Source organism: Osmerus eperlanus, chromosome 20 (genome assembly GCF_963692335.1).
Source record: "Osmerus eperlanus chromosome 20, fOsmEpe2.1, whole genome shotgun sequence".
NCBI lineage: Eukaryota > Metazoa > Chordata > Actinopteri > Osmeriformes > Osmeridae > Osmerus > Osmerus eperlanus.
This window is the reverse complement of record NC_085037.1, coordinates 7,059,450-7,081,807: the sequence shown is the minus strand read 5'-3', so window position 1 is coordinate 7,081,807 and position 22,358 is coordinate 7,059,450. Positions and strand designations below refer to the sequence as shown.

At 46.0% G+C, this 22,358-nt stretch overlaps 1 protein-coding gene across 1 annotated transcript in view; it reads right to left on the bottom strand.

The window, feature by feature from the left end:
- Positions 1 to 9,377: 9,377 nt before the first annotated feature.
- Positions 9,378 to 22,358, bottom strand: part of pou2f2a (POU class 2 homeobox 2a) — a 31,919-nt gene continuing 18,938 nt past the window's right edge. Inside the window, 17 exon segments of the mRNA XM_062486591.1 lie at positions 9,378 to 10,597; positions 10,600 to 10,838; positions 11,415 to 11,477; positions 11,480 to 11,487; positions 12,021 to 12,168; positions 12,328 to 12,376; positions 12,801 to 12,992; positions 13,264 to 13,412; positions 13,559 to 13,700; positions 13,784 to 13,969; positions 14,329 to 14,420; positions 14,550 to 14,655; positions 15,003 to 15,245; positions 15,655 to 15,804; positions 16,606 to 16,656; positions 16,926 to 16,960; positions 17,327 to 17,392. Coding sequence (XP_062342575.1) covers positions 10,520 to 10,597; positions 10,600 to 10,838; positions 11,415 to 11,477; positions 11,480 to 11,487; positions 12,021 to 12,168; positions 12,328 to 12,376; positions 12,801 to 12,992; positions 13,264 to 13,412; positions 13,559 to 13,700; positions 13,784 to 13,969; positions 14,329 to 14,420; positions 14,550 to 14,655; positions 15,003 to 15,245; positions 15,655 to 15,804; positions 16,606 to 16,656; positions 16,926 to 16,960; positions 17,327 to 17,392 — 1,997 coding nt within the window. The 3' untranslated portion in view covers positions 9,378 to 10,519.

Below are 22,358 nucleotides of genomic sequence, written 5' to 3'. Positions count from 1 at the left end.
GTGGGCCTGCTTATCGGCTACAACTGTCCTCAAGCTCTTGTCCCAAAGCAAGTGGTGCCTGGTAGAGAAAATCAGCCCTTTGCACAGAGGACAGACCTGGGCTGGAGCGTGGTCGGCTATGGCAACCCATGTCTCGACTATGGAGATGAAATCGGAGTAAGTCACCAGGTCATCATGAAGCAAGTGATGCCGGGTCTTGAGTCACCTTCAAACCTCACAAGCGAAGTACGCTATGTCTGTAGAACACAGGTCAAGGAGGTAGTCTTACCTGCAGACATCATCAAGGTGCTGGAATCTGACTTTGTTGAAAGGTCTTTAGAGGACGGTCAGATCTCTCAAGAGGATATCCGATTCCTGTCAAAGATGGAAAGAGGCATCAGGCTCAAAGACAGTGGTCATTACGAAATGCTGCTGCCATTCAAGAATGACAGACCCAACTTACCAGATAACATGGTATGCGCCATCCACCGTCTCAGATGCCTAGAACGAAAGCTGAAAAGAAACAAACAGTACTACAAAGACTACAAGACCTTCATGGATGAGACCATAACACGTGGAGACGCAGAAAGGGTCCCAGAAGAAGACATCAATAAAGCTCCAGCATGGTACATCCCACACCACGGGGTGTATCATCCCCAAAAGCCTGGGAAGATACGTGTTGTCTTCGATTGCTCCGCAAGGTTTCAAGAGACATCCCTAAACGACCATCTTCTGACGGGCCCAGAGCTGACAAACACCTTGGTGGGAGTGCTGTGTCGTTTCCGGAGAGGTCCCGTGGCAATCATGTGTGACATAGAACGGATGTTCCACCAGTTCCATGTTAAAGCAGAAGATCAAGATTACCTTAGATTCCTGTGGTGGGAGAACGGAAATCTTGAAGCCAAACCATCCATCTATCGGATGAAAGTCCACTTGTTCGGTGCTGCTTCATCACCTGGCTGCGCTAACTATGGACTTAAGCACCTCGCAGCCGAAGGACAAGGACACTTCAATGAAGCCACCATCAAGTTCATTCAGAAGAACTTTTACGTTGATGATGGCCTGTTAAGTTTAGCGTCCGAAAGCCAAGCTATCCAGTTAGTGAAGCAGGCAAGAGAGCTCTGCAGCACAGGCAAACTCCGGCTGCACAAGTTCATCTCCAACAGCAAGACAGTCCTAGCCACAATTCCCAAAGAAGAATGTGCTAAAGCCGCCCAAGACCTAGACATGGCCCTAGGAGAACTACACGTGGAAAGAGCACTTGGCATACAGTGGTGCGTGGCTTCTGATGAGTTCCAGTTCAAAGTGATCGTCAAAGAAAATCCACTTACCCGAAGAGGAGTCTTGTCCACAGTCGCTTCAGTATACGATCCACTTGGATTCGTGGCACCGTTCATCCTGGTGGGAAAGCAGATCCTGCAGCAGATGTGTCGTGACAAGCTCAGTTGGGATGACATCTTACCTGATGACCTTCTACCCGTGTGGGAGTTTTGGCTTCAAGACCTGCGAAACCTGGCTGGTGTGAATATCCAGAGATGCTACATTCCATCAAACTTCGATGTTCAGCGCTACGAGCTCCAGCATTTCTCAGATGCCAGCGTGTCAGGTTATGGCGAGTGTTTGTACCTCAGAGCAGTCAGTGCATCAGGTGAAGTCCACTGCTCTTTGGTAATGGGAAAGGCAAGAGTAGCCCCTGCTAAGGTTACAACCATACCAAGACTTGAGCTGTCAGCAGCCGTCGTAGCTGTTCGCACCAGTGACTTGCTCAAAAAGGAACTGGAGATAGATTGCCTACAAGAATTCTTCTGGACAGATTCAATGGTTGTCCTCGGATACATCAATAATGAAGCCAGAAGATTTCATGTGTTCGTAGCAAACCGGGTGGAACGCATCAAGCAAAGTACAGAGTCTGCACAATGGAGGTACGTGGCTTCTGAAGATAATCCAGCAGATCATGCCTCAAGAGGTCTTACAGCAAAACTACTTGTAGCTTCTAACTGGTTCACAGGCCCAGACTTTCTTTGGCGGAAAGAGCTACCCAGCGGAGTAATTAAGGTGGGAGTGATTGCAAGTAGTGATCCAGAGTTCAAGAAGGCCCAGGTTCATGACACCCAGGCAAAGGAAATAACGTCACTGTTAGATCATCTACAAAAGTTCTCCGACTGGTCAAGAATGATAAAAGCTATAGCAAGACTAAGGCGGCGTGCAAGGGAAGCTAAAGGCCTCAAGACAAGGTCCTGTGAAAGCACCAGTTTAGAAGAAAGGAGAGAAGCAGAGCTCAGCATTATCAAGATGGTTCAGCAAGCAACCCTCTCTCAAGAGATACAGTGCATCCAGCGTCATAAGGACACACAAATCAAAGACAAGGCTAACAAATTATATAAGCTAAGTCCATTCCTGGATGACCAAGGTATCCTCAGAGTGGGAGGCCGCCTAACACATGCTGCTCTACATCCACATGTGAAACATCCAGCTGTCCTCCCGAGAGACAGTCACGTGTCAGCGTTACTCGTCAAGTACTATCATGTGCACCAGAGAGTGCACCATCAAGGACGGGGAATGACAATGAATGAGCTCCGATCCAATGGCATATGGATCCTGGGATGCAGCAATGCAGTGTCATCCCATATCTACAAGTGCACAACGTGCAGGAAGTTCAGAAGATGTACAGAACAACAAAGGATGGCAAACCTCCCAGAAGAGCGAATGGAAACAACCCCTCCATTTACTTACTGTGGAATGGACTGCTTTGGGCCTTTCTACATCAAGGAAGGAAGAAAAGAGCTAAAGCGTTATGGACTTTTACTTACCTGCATGTGTTCCAGAACAGTGCACATTGAAATGCTCGATGACTTGACCACAGATGCCTTCATCAATGCTCTGCGCTCATTCATAGCTATTCGTGGAACAGTACGCCAGATAAGGTGTGATCAAGGGACTAACTTTGTCGGGGCTAGGCGGGAGTTTATTGACACATTGAAAGAAATGGATCAAGAAGAACTCAAAGAGCTGAGATGTGAGTTCATCATGAACACTCCAGCCTCAAGTCATATGGGTGGCGTCTGGGAAAGACAAATTCGCACCATCAGAAGTGTCTTGACGTCCATTCTAGAACAGTCAGCCAGACAACTTGACTGCTCCTCACTACGAACATTTCTATATGAAGTAATGGCTGTTGTAAATAGCAGACCTCTGACCACTGATAATCTGAATGATCCATCCAGTCCAGAGCCCTTGACACCAAACCACATCCTGACCATGAAATCCACGATCATCTCTCCACCTCCTGGAAAGTTTGTCAGGGAAGATCTGTACCTCCGCAAGAGATGGCGCAGAGTTCAACTCTTGGCCAACAACTTTTGGACACGGTGGAAGAAAGAATACCTCTTAAATCTTCAACACAGACAGAAGTGGATCAAGGACCGCAGAAACGCCAAGGTCAATGATATTGTTATTTTGCAAGATGATTCTACACCACGAAACCAATGGAAGTTAGCGAAGGTTATTGAAGTGTACCCGGGTAAGGACGGAAGAGTGAGAAGACTGAAGTTGCTTATCAGTGATTCAAATCTGGACGGAAAGGGAAGGCGCATCTCTAAACCTGTTCACCTGGAGAGGCCCATCCATAAGACAGTCACACTGTTGGAAGCAGACTGAAGACTCCAGCATCTTTTACTCACTCTCTTTGCCGGTTCTTAAGTTCAGCCATAAGTAAATCGTTAGTATTTTAGTATTTTCAAATTAATGTTTATATGCAGTATTTTGTTCTCTAAGCTGTTTTTAGAAATCACTTGTGATTTGGTGGGAGTGTAACTGCCGCACATTTAAAGTCATTGCTTCCAATATTTTGGTTCCTACCTATAATGGGAGTTCCTAGAGGCGGAACTAATTAGTTGCGATCTTTTTCGCACGCAATAAAAAGGGCACAACACTTGCAAGCGTAGCTCTAAAAGCGGCACGGCAAGAGCTCTCAAGCTAGGTGGATAAGTCAAGATTATACGAAGAATATCAAGAATATAATGAGAAAATATAGATTGAGTATTGAAATTAGCCCCTCTGAAGTGAAGGCAGCCTATGAGGTATGTTTCTTTGAATGTGTTTTGTAATGTAATGTATTTAAGTGCATAGCTTGTATTTGCTAGCGTGTAGCTTCTTATTTGCTAGCGTGTAGCTTCTTATTTCTGTCCTTTGTTTTTCTCTATGTCCGCCCAGTTCTCACGGGTTGATACTATCGAGAAGTAAAAATAAAACCCCGTAATAAACCAAGACTCGTGCTTAACTACTGGAGGGAGCTACACTGAGGCTTTAACATCTTTGTTCAATTGAAAATGTGGTGTATACCTTTCAATTATACACTTCCCCTTACTTAAAAATGTTCTCCTAAGGCTGCTTTCTAACAAAGGATGAGCGCAGAATGACAGCGGCCATATAACCATGTTTAGTAAAACTTGATCAACACAAAGGCTGTGTAGATGAAGACCACACTCTCCTCTGGAGCTGTGAGCGTCTCTTGTGAAGTGTAGGTGTCCCTCTAGTGGTGGCTTTGGGGTACTGCGTATCATACTAACCCGTTACTGACGATTTTCTCTGATTAACTTGCCCCGAACAATCCAACTACATCGGATTAGACCCAGCTTTAGCCCAGATCCATCATCTAACATGTGGAGGGAACAGGCTGGAACAACCTTTAAAAATACAATTTAAAAGAGTTATAAACTATTGGTTACTTAAATGATAGACAATAAGACACACTCAATGTGCTTTAAATAAGTATACACTACAGTGACTCAACCAGCAGTACATAATGTTGCCGGAATGAATGACTTTATGCCCTTTCAAATTTTCCAAATATAGTTCTAAACATTGCCCTTCTGTGAGTCCAGTCTGGTGCCCAAGGTATGAACAAAGAAAGGTATTCATGGTCTGTGGACATGAGAGGGTGAAGATGGATTTGGGCCTGTGGTTGTGTGTACATGTGTGTGCTAGTTTATGCGAGTCAGTGTGGGCGTTTGAGTACGCTTGTGTGACGGTGTAGGTGTGAGTGTGCAAGTGTGTGTACGTTTGTGTGGACATGGCTTTTCCTCACCTTCGCAGTGGAATCTGTGTGTCACCAATGCCTACACCCTGTCATCTGTCTCTCTTGCTTTATCTATTCACTCACGTTCTCCTCTTTCTCTCCCTATCACGCACACACTCATTCACACACTTTCTCTCGGTCTCCCTCTCAAGTCCCTGCTATATCTCCGCTTTGACAAATGAAGAATAAACAAGAGTTCCCAGAAATAAGGAAAGACAGAACTGTGCCAGGACTGACTGGAAATATTCCTCCTCTCCCTCCTTCCCTCCCTAAACCCCCCCCCCCCCCACCTCCTCCACGCTGCGGGCCACCCAGAGCACCACCACTGCAGGTCCAGATCCAGTTCCCCTGCTGGCCCAGCATGGTGCAGTGAACCAGGGGCCCAGGGCACACTGAGGCCCACCCAGACTGACAATGTATGCACTCGCACGGTAGGTCGCTTTGAATGAAAGCTTGTGGTAAATGGTTCCTGTAAGATGGTAACCCATGGTAACCCCAGACACTACGCCAAAGGACAGAGCAGTCTGGTTGAGGGAGGAGGGGGGCTTGGGTGGGCCTGGGTTTTAATGGAGCGTTCGTCTGTCTCTACTCTGTTATGAAGTCGTTTCTAGTCAAAGTGGTTCCACAGTGAGCCCTGTGTCTGGTTATGAGATGACGAGAGTGGCTGGTGTCAGTTGGGTTGGGCTGACATGCTAACAATGTACAGCTGTGTGTGTGCTCTCATCAATCTCTTCTGAGGAGCAGCCCAAACCCTTTCAGCCACAGCCATACCCACAGTCTGAATGGATGGGATGTACAAAAGATGAGCTAATGTTTGACATCATTGTGTTGTGTGTGAGTGGGTGATGTAAATATGCAATGACAGCCATTCGCATCAACTTGTTACAAGTCAAATAAGCAAGTCATCTAAGCAAGACTATTTGTGGAAGAAAGACACAAGGACCGATTGATCTAAATTCGCACTTTATTCCTACCAATTACTGTTTTGTTTGTCCCCCTTCCCTTCCCCAAACACCAGGCACACAGATAGCGATGAGTCTGGGACAGGTATAATAGAACGCTCAGAACGAGCCTCGAGAGAAAAAAAACAGGTCACTCACAAACAGAAAGGAATGGGCTGTGACAGTTACACGTGTCACAGAGCAGTGTTTTAACATTTTAGTCATCGTCATCATCATAAGTATCATTAATATCAAACATCACTGTAGCAAAGAGAACTTGCAGAGTTCTTAACCATAGAAATAAAACTAAACAAAATCACGAATCGCAAAATGCGGTAAAGAAAATGGGGGAAAAACAGGAAAGAGTTCTTTGGTTTTCACTATTGAGGTTTTTCATTAGTAAAATCTGTCTTTGCCATCCTCATTATTAACCTTTGGATTTAAGCTGCATTGTAGAAAAAATAGAGAGAAAATGTTTTCAAAAAGAATAAAGAAAGCAAAAGGGCCTAACTGACTAACTGCGTTCTCTCTCTCTCTACCTCCCTCCCTCTCCCTCTCATGGGTTGCGAATTTCATGTGACACTCAGATACACGTGTTCTCAAGGCCAAAAACATCTCCTCTGTTACATGGAGAGTTGAAGACATACAGGCTTGAGATACGGTCATAAGCACATAACCAACATAAGGAACATCAACAGCCACATTGAAGTCTGGTAGAAAACTGTCTCGGGTCAAGACGTCCTGCTGCGATGCAGCGGCTGCTCTTGATGACAGTCTTATGATGTCATGGACGGGTGGTGAACACCTTTATGTAGCATTTACAGTCCTTGTGAAGACTCCTGAATGATTATATACACATGGACCAACAGTGTGTGTGTGTCTGTGTGTGTGTGTGTGTGTGTGTAGGGTCCCGCCATAGTGGTTTAACTTTGGTATCATTCTAGGCCCACTGCTGGCGAGACCTCCACAGGCACGCAGTCTGTACAGCCTCATCCTGGTTACCCCACACACAGACGCCTTCTGGAAACATCTCACAGCCCTCACACCTCCCCCAGTCACCTCGTAACCAACAGAAACCAAAGACACAGAGAGAGAGAAAAAAAGAGAGACAGAGCACAACATGCCATGGCATAGCGTGCCACACGTACTCAGAACAGGAGGAGCTCTCCCCCCTGAGCGAGTCATCCCACAGCTCTCTCGTCCGTCTCTAGTCCTTCTCTAGTCTCTCTCCAACCAGTTTCTAGTTATGACCCCCTCCTGAGGACACGCCTACGTCGTCCATTAAAGCTTCCAGTCTATTTGGTTTTCATCAGAGTATATGAGGTATTTAGGCGAAGCCCTCACCTTGGAACAACAAAAGGAAAATTGTGAAAGAGAGAGAGATCCTAGAGGGAGAGAGGAAAGAAAGACCGTGAGTCTAGACAGTCAAGTGGATTATTGGAAGAGGGAGAAGAGAGGAGGGAGATGCGTCAGAAGCCTGCATCACTGTACAGTGAACTTTCATGGACATCCGTCCTCCTTTTAGTCTGTCTCTCTCCCTCTGTCATCCTCTCTATCTTTTCCCGTCTTCTTGTCTCTCTCTCTCTCTCTCTCTCTCTCTCTCTCTCTCTCTCTCTCTCTCTCTCTCTCTCTCTCTCTCTCTCTCTCTCTCTCTCTCTCTCTCTCTCTCTCTCTCTCTCTCTCTCTCTCTCTCTCTCTCTCTCTCTCTCTCTCTCTCTCTCTCTCTCTCTCTCTCTCTCTCTCTCTCTCTCTCTCTCTCTCTCTCTCTCTCTCTCTCTCTCTCTCTCTCTCTCTCTCTCTCTCTCTCTGGTCATTACAGCAAAGATACAGGCTCTCACAGCAGATACCCAGTCTGTGAGAGAAGCAAAAACCTTTTCATTTTGGTTTTAGTCTTTCAGTATTAAAGTTTGGCCACAGCTTATCCCCCCACACAACCTCGCAGTCCCCACACTATTAAAACCCTTAGAATAATCATTAAATAGAAGGAACATCAATAAATACATAAATTAATCAAGCCATAAATAAATGAGTGAGAGTTCATAAAATACAAATAATTTCTGCAATAAAAAACACACACACCCCCTCACACAATAAATACGAAATCTTCAAAGATCATACAGTCTAAAGCTTTTGGTTCTAAAATCAAATCATCATTATCATCAAACATTTTTTATCAAGAAGGATCATTTCACAGCCTTTCTGTACAGGAGCATGAATATGTAAGCATTAAAACATAGATCTGTTTTCCTAAAAATAAACTAAAGAAGCACTAACAGGTACCTTCCCTCTAAAACAGAAGGTCAGCTGGTATGTCAGTTGACACCACCCACCTGCCCCCATCAGCCCTGGTCCTCGTTTGGACACTCAATGGACCCTCTCAAACTGTTGTGCATTGGTTTGGTTTGTTATTTGGTTTGGTTTGTGTCAGTACAGTTTTGCTTTTGGTTATTTTGTTTTGGCTTTTTTTCATAACATTCTCAATCAAATAAAGAATCTGCTTTATCACAGTTACATTTCAATCACGTGAGAAATAAAAGAGAAATAAACAAAATAATAACAAGCTATGAAAATAGTTCATACAGCTGGCCACCCCTATATCATCCCCATTAGAATAAAAAAGCAAGAGACAAAGTCATACATTATAGACAAACAGACCATGGAAATCAAAAACAACCCCCCCAAAATTCTGATATTCAGTTCATTGAGGTTAATTGAGCTCCTTTGTCCAGGATGCAAAAACGAACAAACTGAAGACACCATCGAGAGAAGGAGGGAGGAAGGGAGGGAATATGGGTGGTGGAGAGAGGTAGGGCCTTGTGTCTGTGGCATGGACCACAGCAGACAAAAGGAGGCCTGGCAATCCCTCTCTCCCCTCTTTGACCTTCTCTTCTTCTCCTCCTCTCTGGTCTGGCGCTGTATTTGGTTTGGTTTGTGTTCTGTTCGGTTCAGTCACCCCTAGGTTTTGGTTTGCTTGTTTATTTTTGGTTTTGGTCCCTTGTTGCTATGACTCTCCACCCCCCTTCCACCCCCTGCTGGTTGATCCAGGTCCTGCTCACCTGGCACCTGTCTGGATCTTTCCACTCCTTCCTTCTCCTCCCTCCATCTTCTCTCTTTTCTTTGTGGTCCTTTCTTCCAAGGTGAAGGAAGGGTGTGGGGCAGGGTTCTGAGGCACAGCGTTTCTGGAGGAACGCACACATTAGAATACTGCTTTGTCTTCTCTCGTTTCCCAAATAATATTATTGGGATTTGAGTCGTCCTCTCCGGTCTTCAGGGTGTGTGTATGTGTGTGTGACACAGCTGTGGTCTCTTGTGAACACATGCGTCTCTCCCAAGGCTTTGGTATCCAATAATGACTGTCTGTCCATAATAATGAGATGAGCTGGCATGAAAAACGTAAACAAGAGCAGAGAAATGGGGATTCTTTTGGTTTCAATAAGTTTGACTGTGTGTGTGTAGGTGTTGGTATTATATTTTGTTTTTCTGCCATTGTAAATCCAAGTCTCTTTTTGAAATGTTAACAACAGATCAATGTTGTCATGATGATGATGACAATGATCAATGTAAAAAATCAAGACCTGATTTGAACCACTGATACGTTGTTAAGTGTATAACTGTAATCAATAAATATAGCTTCTAAATCCACCACAGCATTTTATAGAATTCAAGGATAAAGCTAGTATTCAAGAGAGGTAGGTACTGTGGACTGGGGACACACTTTTTGGAAACATGGATATATATATTTATCAAACTAGTATTATTATTTGGCATGAAATACAATCTCCCCCACTTAAAATCAAACCACAATCGATACAAAAATACAAAATAATTGTAAAACAATATGGAGATATGGTGTGAAATGTAGTTTTGGTGTGTTTGGTGTAACAGAGTGTTGGTTGATCCTGGACAGTTCAATGTCAGAAGTCTTTAAGTAAAGCTTTTCTTTCCGTTAGTTCTTCTGTTTAATGTCAATTTTTTTGGTTTCAGTTTTTGGTATTTTGGTTTTTGGAGATTTTGGCATGTTTGTCATTTTTATCTTTGTGTATCTTCCTTTCTAGTTTACTTGTTTTTACATTTTGTTTTTCAACTCTTCATCCATGTTTGTCTTTTCATCTCATGACCTTGCCATGCCACCCATCTCTCACACAGTCGTTATGTGTTTCCTCCCTGCTCTAGTTTCTATCAATTTTTTTCCTCTCACTCTTCCACAGAAAGGAGCAACAGTTCTTTTTAAACACTTGACAAAACGTCCCATCATGACACCCCTCCAACTGTATCGATAAGATCTTATTTTTTGGTTTAAATCTCCCCCGTTCTCCTGTTCTCTCCATCATCCCTTGCTCTCTCCTTCCCCTTTCTATCTGTGTATTTTTTTGGCTTCAAAAGACTCGGGGTGAGAGAGCGCAAGGGAGAAAAAAACGGAGGGAGAGAGAGATGGCTTTGGTTGAAAGGCGAGGTTTTGTTTTCTGTAAAGCACTCCGCCTGAAACTCCTCCTCCCTCCTCTGATAGGTTCTTTGGGTTCCGTCACTCGGCCATGGCCTCGTCCAGAGGCGGGGGGGAGGCTTCACTAAAGGAGCAGAAGGAGGCGGGGCTAGAGCATGAGAGGGGGAGAGGGATTCACCAAGGCTCATTCCGCTGGCACCAGGGGGTGGGGACTCTCTGAGGCCGCTGACCAATCCCATGCCTGCGGCACCCGCTGTCATGGGCAGCAGGGTGGGGCGGTTGAGGAAGAGGGAAGGACGGAGGCTGCCACCGCCAGGACCCCCAGGGGCCGCGCCCAGAATCATCTGGCCACTCGTATCAAGACTGGAAATGGACAGTTGACCACCACTGGCAGCTAGGGCTGGAGTACAGAAGAGAAGAATAGATGAGAGGAGACCAGAGAAGAAGGAAAGTAGGAGAGAAGAGGTGCATTAGAAGTATTAGACAAGTCATTATGATAAGGTAAAGCTGATGCAACCGAGATGAAGAGTGAGGACAAATTGAAGGGGTTAGAAACACATTCACACTCTCTCTTTTATTCTCTCTCTCTCTCTCTCTCTCTCTCATTCATCTCTCTCTCTCTTTCTCTCTCTCTCTCATCTCTCTCTCTCTCTCTCTCTCTGATTCACAATGCTTCGGTCTGCCTTTCTGATTTGCTATTTCCACTCAAACATGACCCAAGGCAGCCAATGTTTCAATCCCTGCTTGAGGTGATAGTCAATTTCAAAGAAAATGTTTGCACAATCCTTTGATTCTTTCTTAATCGTGTAGCGTGTTGGAAATAGAGCTGGCACTGGAACATCTCTACAGTCAAGCAGACAGTTTGTCTGTTATGTCTACATGGTTCCCAAATCAATCTCTGATGCTGGAGGACATCAGTTACATATGTACACACACACACACGCATGCATACACGCACACGTGTACGCAGACACACCTTGCATTGTGGCCAGGGGACTGCTTCCGAGAAGAGCTTGGCTCATGACTGTGCTTACTCCATCATTGTGTTCCTGTGGTGTGTATGGATACATATTCACACACACAAACAAAACACACACACATACATACAGAGATTCCCACATGAAGAAAAACAAAGGGAGGTTAGAAGTTTCAGCAAAAGCAGATGAATAACAAAACACCACATTATACGTGCCAACAGAAACTCAGTTTGGAGGATTGTCTGTTGAAAAATGTATGCATGTCTCTACAGGTATAAGTGCTACTGTGTGTGTGGGTGTGTGTGAGTGTGTGCGTGTAAGTGCGAAAATTGAAAAGGTCAGATTTGCTGCTCAACTGGTATAGGTTGGTTCATCAGATGTACCCCAGATTAACTGTCACTGAGTGTGAGAGAAAGTGAAAAGAGACAGTGAAAGAGAGAGAGAGAGAGAGAGAGAGAGAGAGAGAGAGAGAGAGAGAGAGAGAGAGAGAGAGAGAGAGAGAGGAGAGAGAGAGAGAGAGAGAGAGAGAGAGAGAGAGAGAGAGAGAGAGAGAGAGAGAGAGAGAGAGAGAGAAAATGAAATATAGAGAATAAGGAGAGACTCACCCAGTGTTCATGCCCTGGGTGCTGAGGCCGGGAGGGGCGGGGCTAGCAGTGCTGTGTGGAGGCGGGGTCACAGAGGAGGGGCCTGAGCTGCCGCCGGCAGAGCCACTTGGGGTCAGAGGGCAGGTGACCGATGGCGACGGACTGGTAGCTAGGAGATCAAGAGTGGGATGTCATGAATGAAAATCAAATTCTATTACAGATAAACTACTGTTTCAATCAAAATGATTTAAACTAAAGCAACATTTTGGCAATGACAGTGTTTATAACAAACGCGAAACAAATGCCAATGCATTTAGTGGCTTGTCACCTGTTGTGCTGAGAGTGGTGACGACCTGGGACAGTCCCTGACTGGACATCTGGAGTGAGACAGAGAGAGGGAGAGAGAGGGAGAGGAACAAGTAAGGAGAGATAGAGAGAGGAAGCAAGTAGGTGAAAGCCAGCCAGAGATTAAAGATTTAAGTAGGAGAGAGACAGGTAGATGTACAGATCTCTTGTAGTGTTAAGGTTAGAATTAGCCAGTGATGGGAGTCTAAAATTGTGGTAGTGACATCACCATGACAGAGTACTGTATGCAGCAAGCTGAGGGAGCAATGCAGGATGGGTAGAAGACATACAGGGGTCATTCACAGGGGGCTACGACAACAACCTGGGCTGGGGGTGGGAGGTTGTTGAGGAAAGGGATCTTAGGGATGTGGGCGAGCTGGGCACAGGGTGGGGACCAAACAAAAGGTGAGGGTGAAGGTGGTGTAGGAGAGGAGGGGTTGGGTGCAGGGGTCGTACCATGTGCGGGCTGTAGCAGGGGGGTTTGTGCGTCACAGGGGGGGGCTGGCTGGGCAGGGGGGGGGTGGCGCTGGAAGGGTTGATGCGTTTCTCTTTCTGCCGTCGGTTGCAGAACCAGACGCGGATCACCTCCTTCTCCATGTTCAGCTGCTCCGCCATCAGCAAGATCTCCTCCGAGGTAGGCTTCTGGTTCTGGAAGAACACCACGTCAGAACAACGTCAAAACAACCTTCAGTGCTGTTACAATAAGGATCTTCACTGAGGTAGGCTTTTGGTTCTAACAGAATGTGAAAACAGTGTTCCAGCAATGTTCCGGTGACTTTAATGCATCCTACATCGGCATTTAGAGAGGTGAACAACACATACATCAACGCTCAAACAACATTGAAGGAACTCGCACTAGACGCTTGACATAAGGTGACATAAACCGTCAGGTCAGAGGTCAAACCATAGTCTGACTCACCGAGAGGAAGTTGCGCTCCAAGGCCACTCGGACGTTAGTCTCGATGCTGGTGCGTTTCTTTCTGCGTCGCCCTGGCAACCCATCAAAGCCCATCATAGGGGAGGAGAGAGAGCTGGGGCTGGGAAGCATACTGTCTATCGCCATGGTTTCTGGTAGGGGGGGGGGGGAGAGAGAAAGAGACGAGGACAAAGATTATAGGGGGTTTTAGCAGTTTAAGTTTTTGCAAAAAGCAACTTCTGGCCATTGGCCAATCATGTGAGTGCTTACAACCAATGGTCTATGAGCCGTCACTCACCTGCATCACTGAGCCACTTCTCTAGGAGAGGCTTGAGCTTGCACATGTTCTTGAAGCTTAGGTTGAGGGCCTCGAAGCGGGAGATGGTGGTCTGGCTGAAGTCATTACCATACAGCTTCCCCATGGCCATACCCACATCACCCTGGAGGAGATAGATAGATACAGATGAGTTACACACAGACACGCACACACACACACACACAAGCACACACACACAGCGCTCACCTGTGTGAATCCCAGTTTGATGCGTCTCTGTTTGAAGGTTCGGGCGAACTGCTCCAGTTCTTCCAGGTCGCTAGGCTCCTCCCCATGGGAGGTCACGGAGGGGACAGAGGCCCCGCCCCCTCCTGAAGACACCCCCCCATCGCTCTTCTCCCTCTGGAGTGACAAGTGACTGTCGCCATGTCGACGCTACGGCAAATGAGAGAAGGGAGTTACAGGGTTATCCTTCGTGGGAGTGGTGGAGAGGTGACCACACCGAAGTATTGACATGCGCTCTTATATATAGAGTATTGAGGAGAGGTCCATATAGCTTGTTCAGTCCTTTGCATGACATGAGTGTGTGTGTGTGTGTGCGTGTGTGGCGGGGGTGAGGTTCTACAGGAGCCTATGGTGTTAAAGAATCGATGTTCCGGCTTATATTCACACAAAGACGTTTGATTTCCACTGTTGGAGGCAGATCCCCTGTGTACCAGAGGGCACACACACTGACACCCACACATCAACCTCCACTCCTCCACCCACCCACCCTCACTCCGTCACACCTGTACCTGTGCTTGCAGTCCCATTCGGGGAGGGGAGGTAAGGAGCCCCCCCTGGTTCTGCGGAGGTAGAGAAATCAGATTTGGTGTCGATAGCAAACCTGAAGGGGAAGAGGGGCAATGGTTATAATCACACCATCCTTTAGAACACTCCTGTGTGAGGAGGAGGAAGAGAGATAGATAAAGAGGTGGATGGAGGTGGGGGAGGGTGGGGGAGGGTGGCATCATACCCTGCTGGGGCTGCTGGGCCTGGGGAAGCAGGAACTGGCCTGGGTTCTGGAGGTGGTGACCCGGCATCAGAACCAACTGCTGCAGCTGCAACAGCTGCTGGATATCCTGCAGGAGGGGCAGGGGAGGGGCAGGGGAGGGGCGAGGGAGGGAGGGAGGGGCAGGGGAGGGGCGAGGGAGGGGGGGGAGGGGCAGGAGAGGGGCGGGGGAGGGGTGGGGAATCAAAGAGTTAAATGTACAGCCGATCCTGTCAAGGTCAACAGCACATATCTCAAGTCACTGAACATCTTATGCCAATATATGTGAGATACTGTCCTATGTGTGGATTGTCAATACAGCAAGGCAGAAGAGAGATAAGCGTTATAAACTGCAAGGCCCTCAACCAAGTACAGATCCAAGTACAGACACAACTTAACAGCGTCTCTTAAAACTGCCGGGTGATTGGCTTCTCTCACCTGGGCGGTTAGCTGAATTGGCTGAGAGAGGGACAGCTGGGGCGGAGCATGGACAGTGCTCTGCTCCTGTTTGGCAGCCTGATGCTGTTGCTGAGCCTGTGCCTGTGCCTGATTGGCTGCTGCAGCGGCATGGGCAGCGGCGTGGGCGTGTGCAGCGTTAGACTGTTGCACGGCAGCAGCCAATAGCTGAGCTTGAGCCTGCTGGAGGAGGAGTTGCTGCTGGGCAGGGAGGAGGGCTGCCAACTGAGGAAGAGGAGCGGGAAGGAGAAGGAATAGGGAGTGAAGGAGGAAAAAGAGGAGGGGGAAGAGGAAAAGCAGAGGAGGAGGAGCAACAAAAGAGCAAGAGACGGAAGTGGAAAGAAGTGAAGCGTTCACCAAATGAGAGGAGGGTTGGACAGAGGTGAAGAGGAGGAGAGGAGGAGAGGAGGGTTAATCAGAGGTGAAGAGACAACACAGTGGCACAGTAAGAACCAGTGTTACCCCAATGAGTCGGCAAGGCTGTGAGGGAAGAGCGTGAGCAAGGAAAGCAAAACAGGCCCCCGTTTCTTACATCAGAGCTGCATGTACTGAACTCTTAGTTTGCACACACAAACAATGACAATGATGAACACACACACACACACACACTTCGAGCCAGCGCTGCTACACTCACCCCTGCCAGTTGACTGCCAGCCAGCATCAGTTGTGTGTGAGGGTGTGGGGCGTGCATCAGTTGTGTGTGAGGGTGTGGGGCGTGCTGCTGGGCTGGAGCAGGGGGCTGGACATGGCTGGTGGTCATCTCAGGATCTTCCTCAGTCTTACCCTGCAAGACAATGGCCAGGGGGGTACATCAATATCAGAGTTTTTCACAGATGATCAACATACATTTGTTAAATGTTCCCATTTCTTTCTAGTAAAGGCGATAAAAATAAAGGAGTAATAAAAATGATTAAAGAAACAAAAGAGAATAAAACAAAAAATGCTGTTCAGCTTCTGGAGAAGGCAGTATGTGCTGGTGGCTCACTGGGTAGAGTAAGAACCACCCGCTGCAGGCTGAGGCCTTACCACAGCAGACCAGATTGGATTCCAGCCAGGGCCATTTCCTACATCTCCTCTCTCTCCCTGTCACTATAAATGAGGTAGAAACTGCCCAAAAAATATACTTTGTAAAGGCAAAGTGTATTCTCTCTCTCTTTCCCTCAGTCTCTTTATCCTCCTCTCCAGGTTGCAGGTCTTACCTTGGCTCACTACGTTCGCAAAAGTTGAAAAACGTTTTGTACACAATTTCAGAGCGTTTCAAACCTGCCAATCTAGTCTTTCCTGAAGCCCCCCTGTCATCACACATCCATCTGTCACTGTCTGTCTGTCTCCCCTTCTCCCTCAATTTCGATGTCAAAATCGCTCTCAAGTTCTCTGCCTCGATGATTTAAGGCAAACTGCTCTTCTCTCTGCCGTTGTCTCTTTTTCTAAGTCTCAAACACACACAGTGCTCCCCCCCCCCCCCCCCCGTTCTCACATGGTGGGTGTGTCTGATTTGCATATAAGTGCACCTGGTCTTGGCTTCCTTCAGGGCGTCTGTGTTAATGCTTTAGATAACACACACACAAACACAAAATAAACTTACTTTGGAGCTGGCCAGGGTGGGGGAGAGATTGAAATGACTTGTTTTTAAAGGCTGTAAAAGAGAAGACAGACAACTTAGTAACAAGTCGTCAGACAGCATTCACCTTTGAGACAGAAACACAGCTGCTTGACCAATTACAGAATTGCCTCATTGAGTTAGTGAAGAGCCATTATGTGAAGATCCTGGTACAAATCCCAACCAAATTAGGTGTGATTATTAAATAAATGTGCTTTCATGTATCATATCATTTTAGTCTTTAGCTAACAGGCTGATAAACAAGTCTACCATTTGTTTGTCAGTAAAGAGCAGAGATGACCAACCTGATCACTGATGTCTGGTGTGTTCCTCTCAGAGTCTGCAGAATTAGGAAAATGAGAAAAAGGATGATAGGACAGAAAACATCAAAACGGGGGCGGGATACAGAGAAACAGAGAAAAAGACAGAATGACAGAGCAGAAGATTAGATACTGTCTTGAACCCTACAGCCAGGCAAATCTTTACTGGTACTTAAAAAAGTTAAAATTCCAGATCTGAAAAACAGATGTCTCTGCTTTGGGTAGAGAACACCAGAACACACCTTACATGTGAATAACTTAGCTGTGCATTGACCTAAAGTCTAGTGACAGGTTACACAAACAACATGACAAATCATATACACTGCCGCTTGTTAGAACATTTGAGAAATGTGAAGAATGATACGTGCAAAGGGTGTGCTAAGTACCTGTGCTCTCCCCTGGAAGCTCTACTCCAGGCTTCTCATCTTCTGCTGCTTTGGACATCCTGATATCTGCAGAAGAGAGAGAGAGAGAGAGAGAGAGAGAGAGGGGGGGGGGGAGGGGTTAGATGTATCCCATTTACCACTTCCATACATCCGCTACAAGGAGTCATTCAGAGTGAAATCCCTGTTCTTACTCCCTCCTTTGTTTCATCCCTCCATCCTTCCCTCCATCCTTTCATCCCTTCTTGCTTGACTGGCAGGGAAACAGAAACATGTTACAGAGAAGCTCTTGATTCATCCTCCTTAAGCCCCACAGGAGACCAAGACATCTCTCTCTCTCTCTCTCTCTTTCTCTCTCTCTCACTCCTTCACTCTCTCACTCTCTCTCTTCATCTCTCTCTCTCTGTCTCTTTATCTCTCTCACACACACCCACACTCTCACACACACACACACACACACACTCACACTCACACACACACACACACACACACACACATACCCACACAAACAATTATAATGTAACAACACAATTATAAATGTAAACACAGCTCATGTTTGATCAATTCAAACTCATATGTATAGTTATTATAATAATCCAAATGAATCACGTGTAATTTGCTGAAATAAAACAACGTTTGGCCTTACTTTGTTTTTTGTTTATGTAAAAAAGAATTCTGAACCTGTTTTCAGATTTATTTTTCGATAAATTAATATGCAATATGGGTTTAAACGTCATAAATTCGTCATCATTTTGCACAATAAAATAAAAGGTTAAAAGAAAGTTCGTTTATGCTACGAACTGGACAAGCAAAAACAAAAATTACAAACAATCGGGTAAAGATCAAAAAGCATTCAAATGCAAATCACATAATTTGCATATAAGTAGCCTAGTTGTAATAATTAGAATCTAGCCTATGATTAATGCGATCTAACTTAATGAACTAAAAAGGTGAACTCGATATAATTGGCATAGGCTTTTTAAATTCAACAGATTCACTGGAATTATGCATCATAAAATTGTAAATTTCGATATTTCTATCAAAAGCGTTACTTAAGAAGTAGGCTAACCAATTTAGTGTTTAGATCCTACACTAGTAATGCAAAACATTGTATTAAAATAGTTCAGTGAGCATCGATCACGAATTAGTAGCCTATTATACCAAACTGAAATACATATGGACCTAATTATTAGCGCTTCAATACTCAGTGACTCACTCAGCATTACAATCTATGGTCGCGCTACGGAAGTAACATGTTTCATGTGAAGGGGCCATAATTTCATGGCAGTTTAAGATTGAAAACCAATTCTTAATAAACCTATTTGTAAATATTGTGACCTCGACTCGATTTCTATACAAAATATGTTTTCCATTCACAACTATTGACAAAAGTGACGAATGTAATACCCAATTTATGCCTTCCATAATACCAATGATTTGCAATATTTTCAGCTAGGCTAGACCCTTGCCAAAAAAGATGCAATACTCTTGTATCTCTCTCTCTCTCTTTCTTACAGACACACACAAGCACACCTCTCCCTCTCTCTCTCTCTCTCTCTCTCTCTCTCTCTCTCTCTCTCTCTCTCTCTCTCTCTCTCTCTCTCTCTCTCTCTCTCTCTCTCTCTCTCTCTCTCTCTCTCTCTCTACACACATTCTCTCTCTCCATCTCTCTCGCTTTTCTTCTCCCCTCAGAAAAAGATGACCTGACATTTCATTACTGGTATGACCAAGCAAAGCTGGTTTTGATGTTAGCCAATTAGCAGGCCTTGTTAAAGTCCACAGTTCTAATTAACCCCATAGAAGCCTCTGTCTCTGGAGGCATACCAGAAGGCCTAATTGGTACAAGAAGAAGAGGAAGAGAAAGAGAGAGCGAGAGTAAAATAGAGAGAAAGAGAGAGACTCACCTGAAAACCGCATTATTGTACACAACAGCCGCCATCTTAGGAAGAAAAATATAAACAGCTTTTCACTGTGCCAATCCAATAATATTCTTCTCTCCCTCTCATTTCGACTCTGTCTCTCTCTTTCTTGCGTCTATCAGTGCCTCCCAATTGTCTCAAATGACCTCTAATTCATTGTAAAAGGAAGTTTGATTGCTGGTCAGGAACCCAGCAGAATTACAGAGTGGGAGCATTACATGAGGTGTGTCTATCCTGTGGAGCTTTCCCAAGCTAATGAAGGACATTAATGTAAGACAGCCTCCACCTCGAACCCTCCCACGTGCAGGTGTGTGGACACACACATCCTGTATGAAATGGAACATGTCAGTGAAATGAAGGAGAGGAAACACATTCTAGAAAGTGTTTGTGGTGTTTGAGGTGTGTGTGTTTTAGTCAGTGTGTGTCGGGACAGAAGGAGGGGTAGTTTCTGAACACCAAAACGGACAAAAATAAGAAAGTGTGAGGCAGGCGGAAGACAGACTGCCTACAAAGAAGAAAGAAAATAACGAGAATCAGAGTTAGAAAAGGAAAAGGGCTGGGGTGGCTGGAAAGGGTTGTTCATGTTCTCAGTGTAGCACGTTACTCTCACCTTCACCTTCCATGTGTTGGTTTGATTCCATTTACAGTTTGCCACTCTTAATTTTAGACGTGTAAAGGATAGGTATTATAAATGGTTTGAATGAGTTATCACTCTCTAATTACTATTTCTTTTTTTTTCTTTACCGTTACTTCAATTTTGGAGTAATGATTTTTATTTTAGTTAATTTCTTCAATACTTACTGTATATATATATATATATAACTTAAGATTGTGTATCTGCTGTATATTCTCTTAATTTCTTGATAATTATAAACAGATGTTTCCCTGTCAGCTGTTTTATATTTGATCGATTCTATTTGATTGATTTGATTTTTTGAGGGCGAAGACTAACATACAGGTCTTTTGGAACAGAATGCAGTAGCCATGTACCACCACATGGTGACAGCACTAACCTGCAGCCACTGTTGAGAACTCCACACTGACCACAAAGGATTGAACAGCAGTTAGAGCACCCTAACACACAAACACACACACACACACTACTATTTCTATAGATGTTAATAACACTAGTTATGAACCATTTTCAATGTAGCAGGAAGTGTAGTATTTGAAATCAGACCAATCATGATCGCAGGAAAATTAGAACCAAAAAACCCTCCACCTTCACTTGAAGTTGACCCTTTTGAAGGCCAAGTTCACACACACCACACCACACAAATACATACACACACACTCCACACAAATTCACACCCCCCCTCACACACACCTCCACCACCATGCCATGCCACAGTCACAGATCTCCACATAAAGACAAAACCATAACAAAACTATGAGTGATGTAACTGCTCCACTAAACACAGTCCGCAATAACCCCGGACCCAACCCCTCTGGCCATGGCCCCAGCCCCAGCCCCCCCCACCACTCCACCCCCCAGTCGACCAGCCTGGTTGGGGCCCCGTCTATCAGTGTTAATGGGAGTGGGCCTCTTGGCAGATGATGTATCTGTCTTAGAGACGATGTGTGGCTGAGGAGGACCAGGATGGGAGGAGGGAGGGGGACAGAGGGGGGAGCCCAGGGTCACTGTCAGGGACTTAGGGAGGAGAAGGGGTGGCTGCATGGGTCCGGCCCCCCTTACCCTCTCCCTGTCTCGGTCACGCCTGTCGGGGGCCGGTGACAGACGGCGTGTGGATCCTGTGTGTGTCTGTGTGTGTGTCTGTGTCTGTGTGTGTGTGAGGGACAGAGGGGGTCGCAGAAAACAAGGGGGGAGCGACGTGTGGAGGTCAGAGGTCAGCACATGGCCCCCTCACGCCTCACAGTCAGCTGGCACCCCCCCCCCCCCCCCCCCACAGCACACACACACAGCCTGCTGCACTGACCCATCCCCCCCCCCCCCCCCTAAAGCACACAAACACATTAAACATATGCATACAGATGGACACACACACACAGCGAGGGAGTCCTCTGGGGACCCCTGAGAAGATCCCTATTGTCCAGCAGGGTTCAGACCCTGCTCCGTCACTGCAGTGTCCTCTGGTTGTGTAGCTCTTGTATTTGGACTATTGGTCTGTCTTGGGCCGCCGAAAAATGACAGCATGATGTCAGCATGTGGACCACAGGAACACATGGGATGGTGGAAACCCACTGAGGAGAGACAAGAGGGAGAGATCCCACGTACACACACATACACATGTACTCTCTCCTCTCCCTCTCTGTATATACACATATATACTGTATATTTGTCTTTCTTTCCTTCAGACACGGTCCTAGCCCCCATCTCTCCTACTCTTTTTCTCCCTTCCTGCTGATCTCTCACCCCATATTTTCCTCTTCCCACCATTGCCCGTCTCTCTATCTCTCTCTTTCCCTCCATCCCTGTCCATCTCTCTTTCTCCCTCCCTCCCTCTCTCTCTCTCTCTTTGTCCCTGCCCATCTCTCTCTAATGACTCCAGTAACTCAGAACAGGGTTTTAAGAGGTCCCCAAAGCCATGAGAGGTGCACCATTATGTGGCTGTCCTGCAGTTTGACCTGATTTACAGACAATGGCACAATGGTTGGCTGCACCCAGGGAAGCCACAGGGTTGAAGTCACACCTTTTTGAACACTCTCTCACACACACACACACACACACACACACATTGCAAGTGGCACCTGAAAATTCTGTCTCTGGAAGCTGTGGGCGGTTCTGGTTCAGATTCTGTATGAACTCCACCACTGTACTTTAGCTTACTCACGAGTTCATGACTGCATGTATGGGAGGTATGCAGCGTTGTGTACCAGGACTAGTTTATAGACTTGATAAGGTTAATCCAATGAGGCTGCCTTGTAAAGAAACATTGACAGCTTCTCATCTATCACTCCACGTCTTTCTCTCAATCTGCACAACCCCCCCCCACACACACACTCTCTTTTCTACCACACTCTCTCCGTGATTATCTCTCCCTCTCTCCACCCTTCGCTCTCTTTCTCTTAAGCTCTGACGGTCCTACGCTCTTTCTATGAGTCTCCATCGCTCCCTCTCCTCCCCTGCTTGCTGAGGACAGTACAGTGTAGCAGGG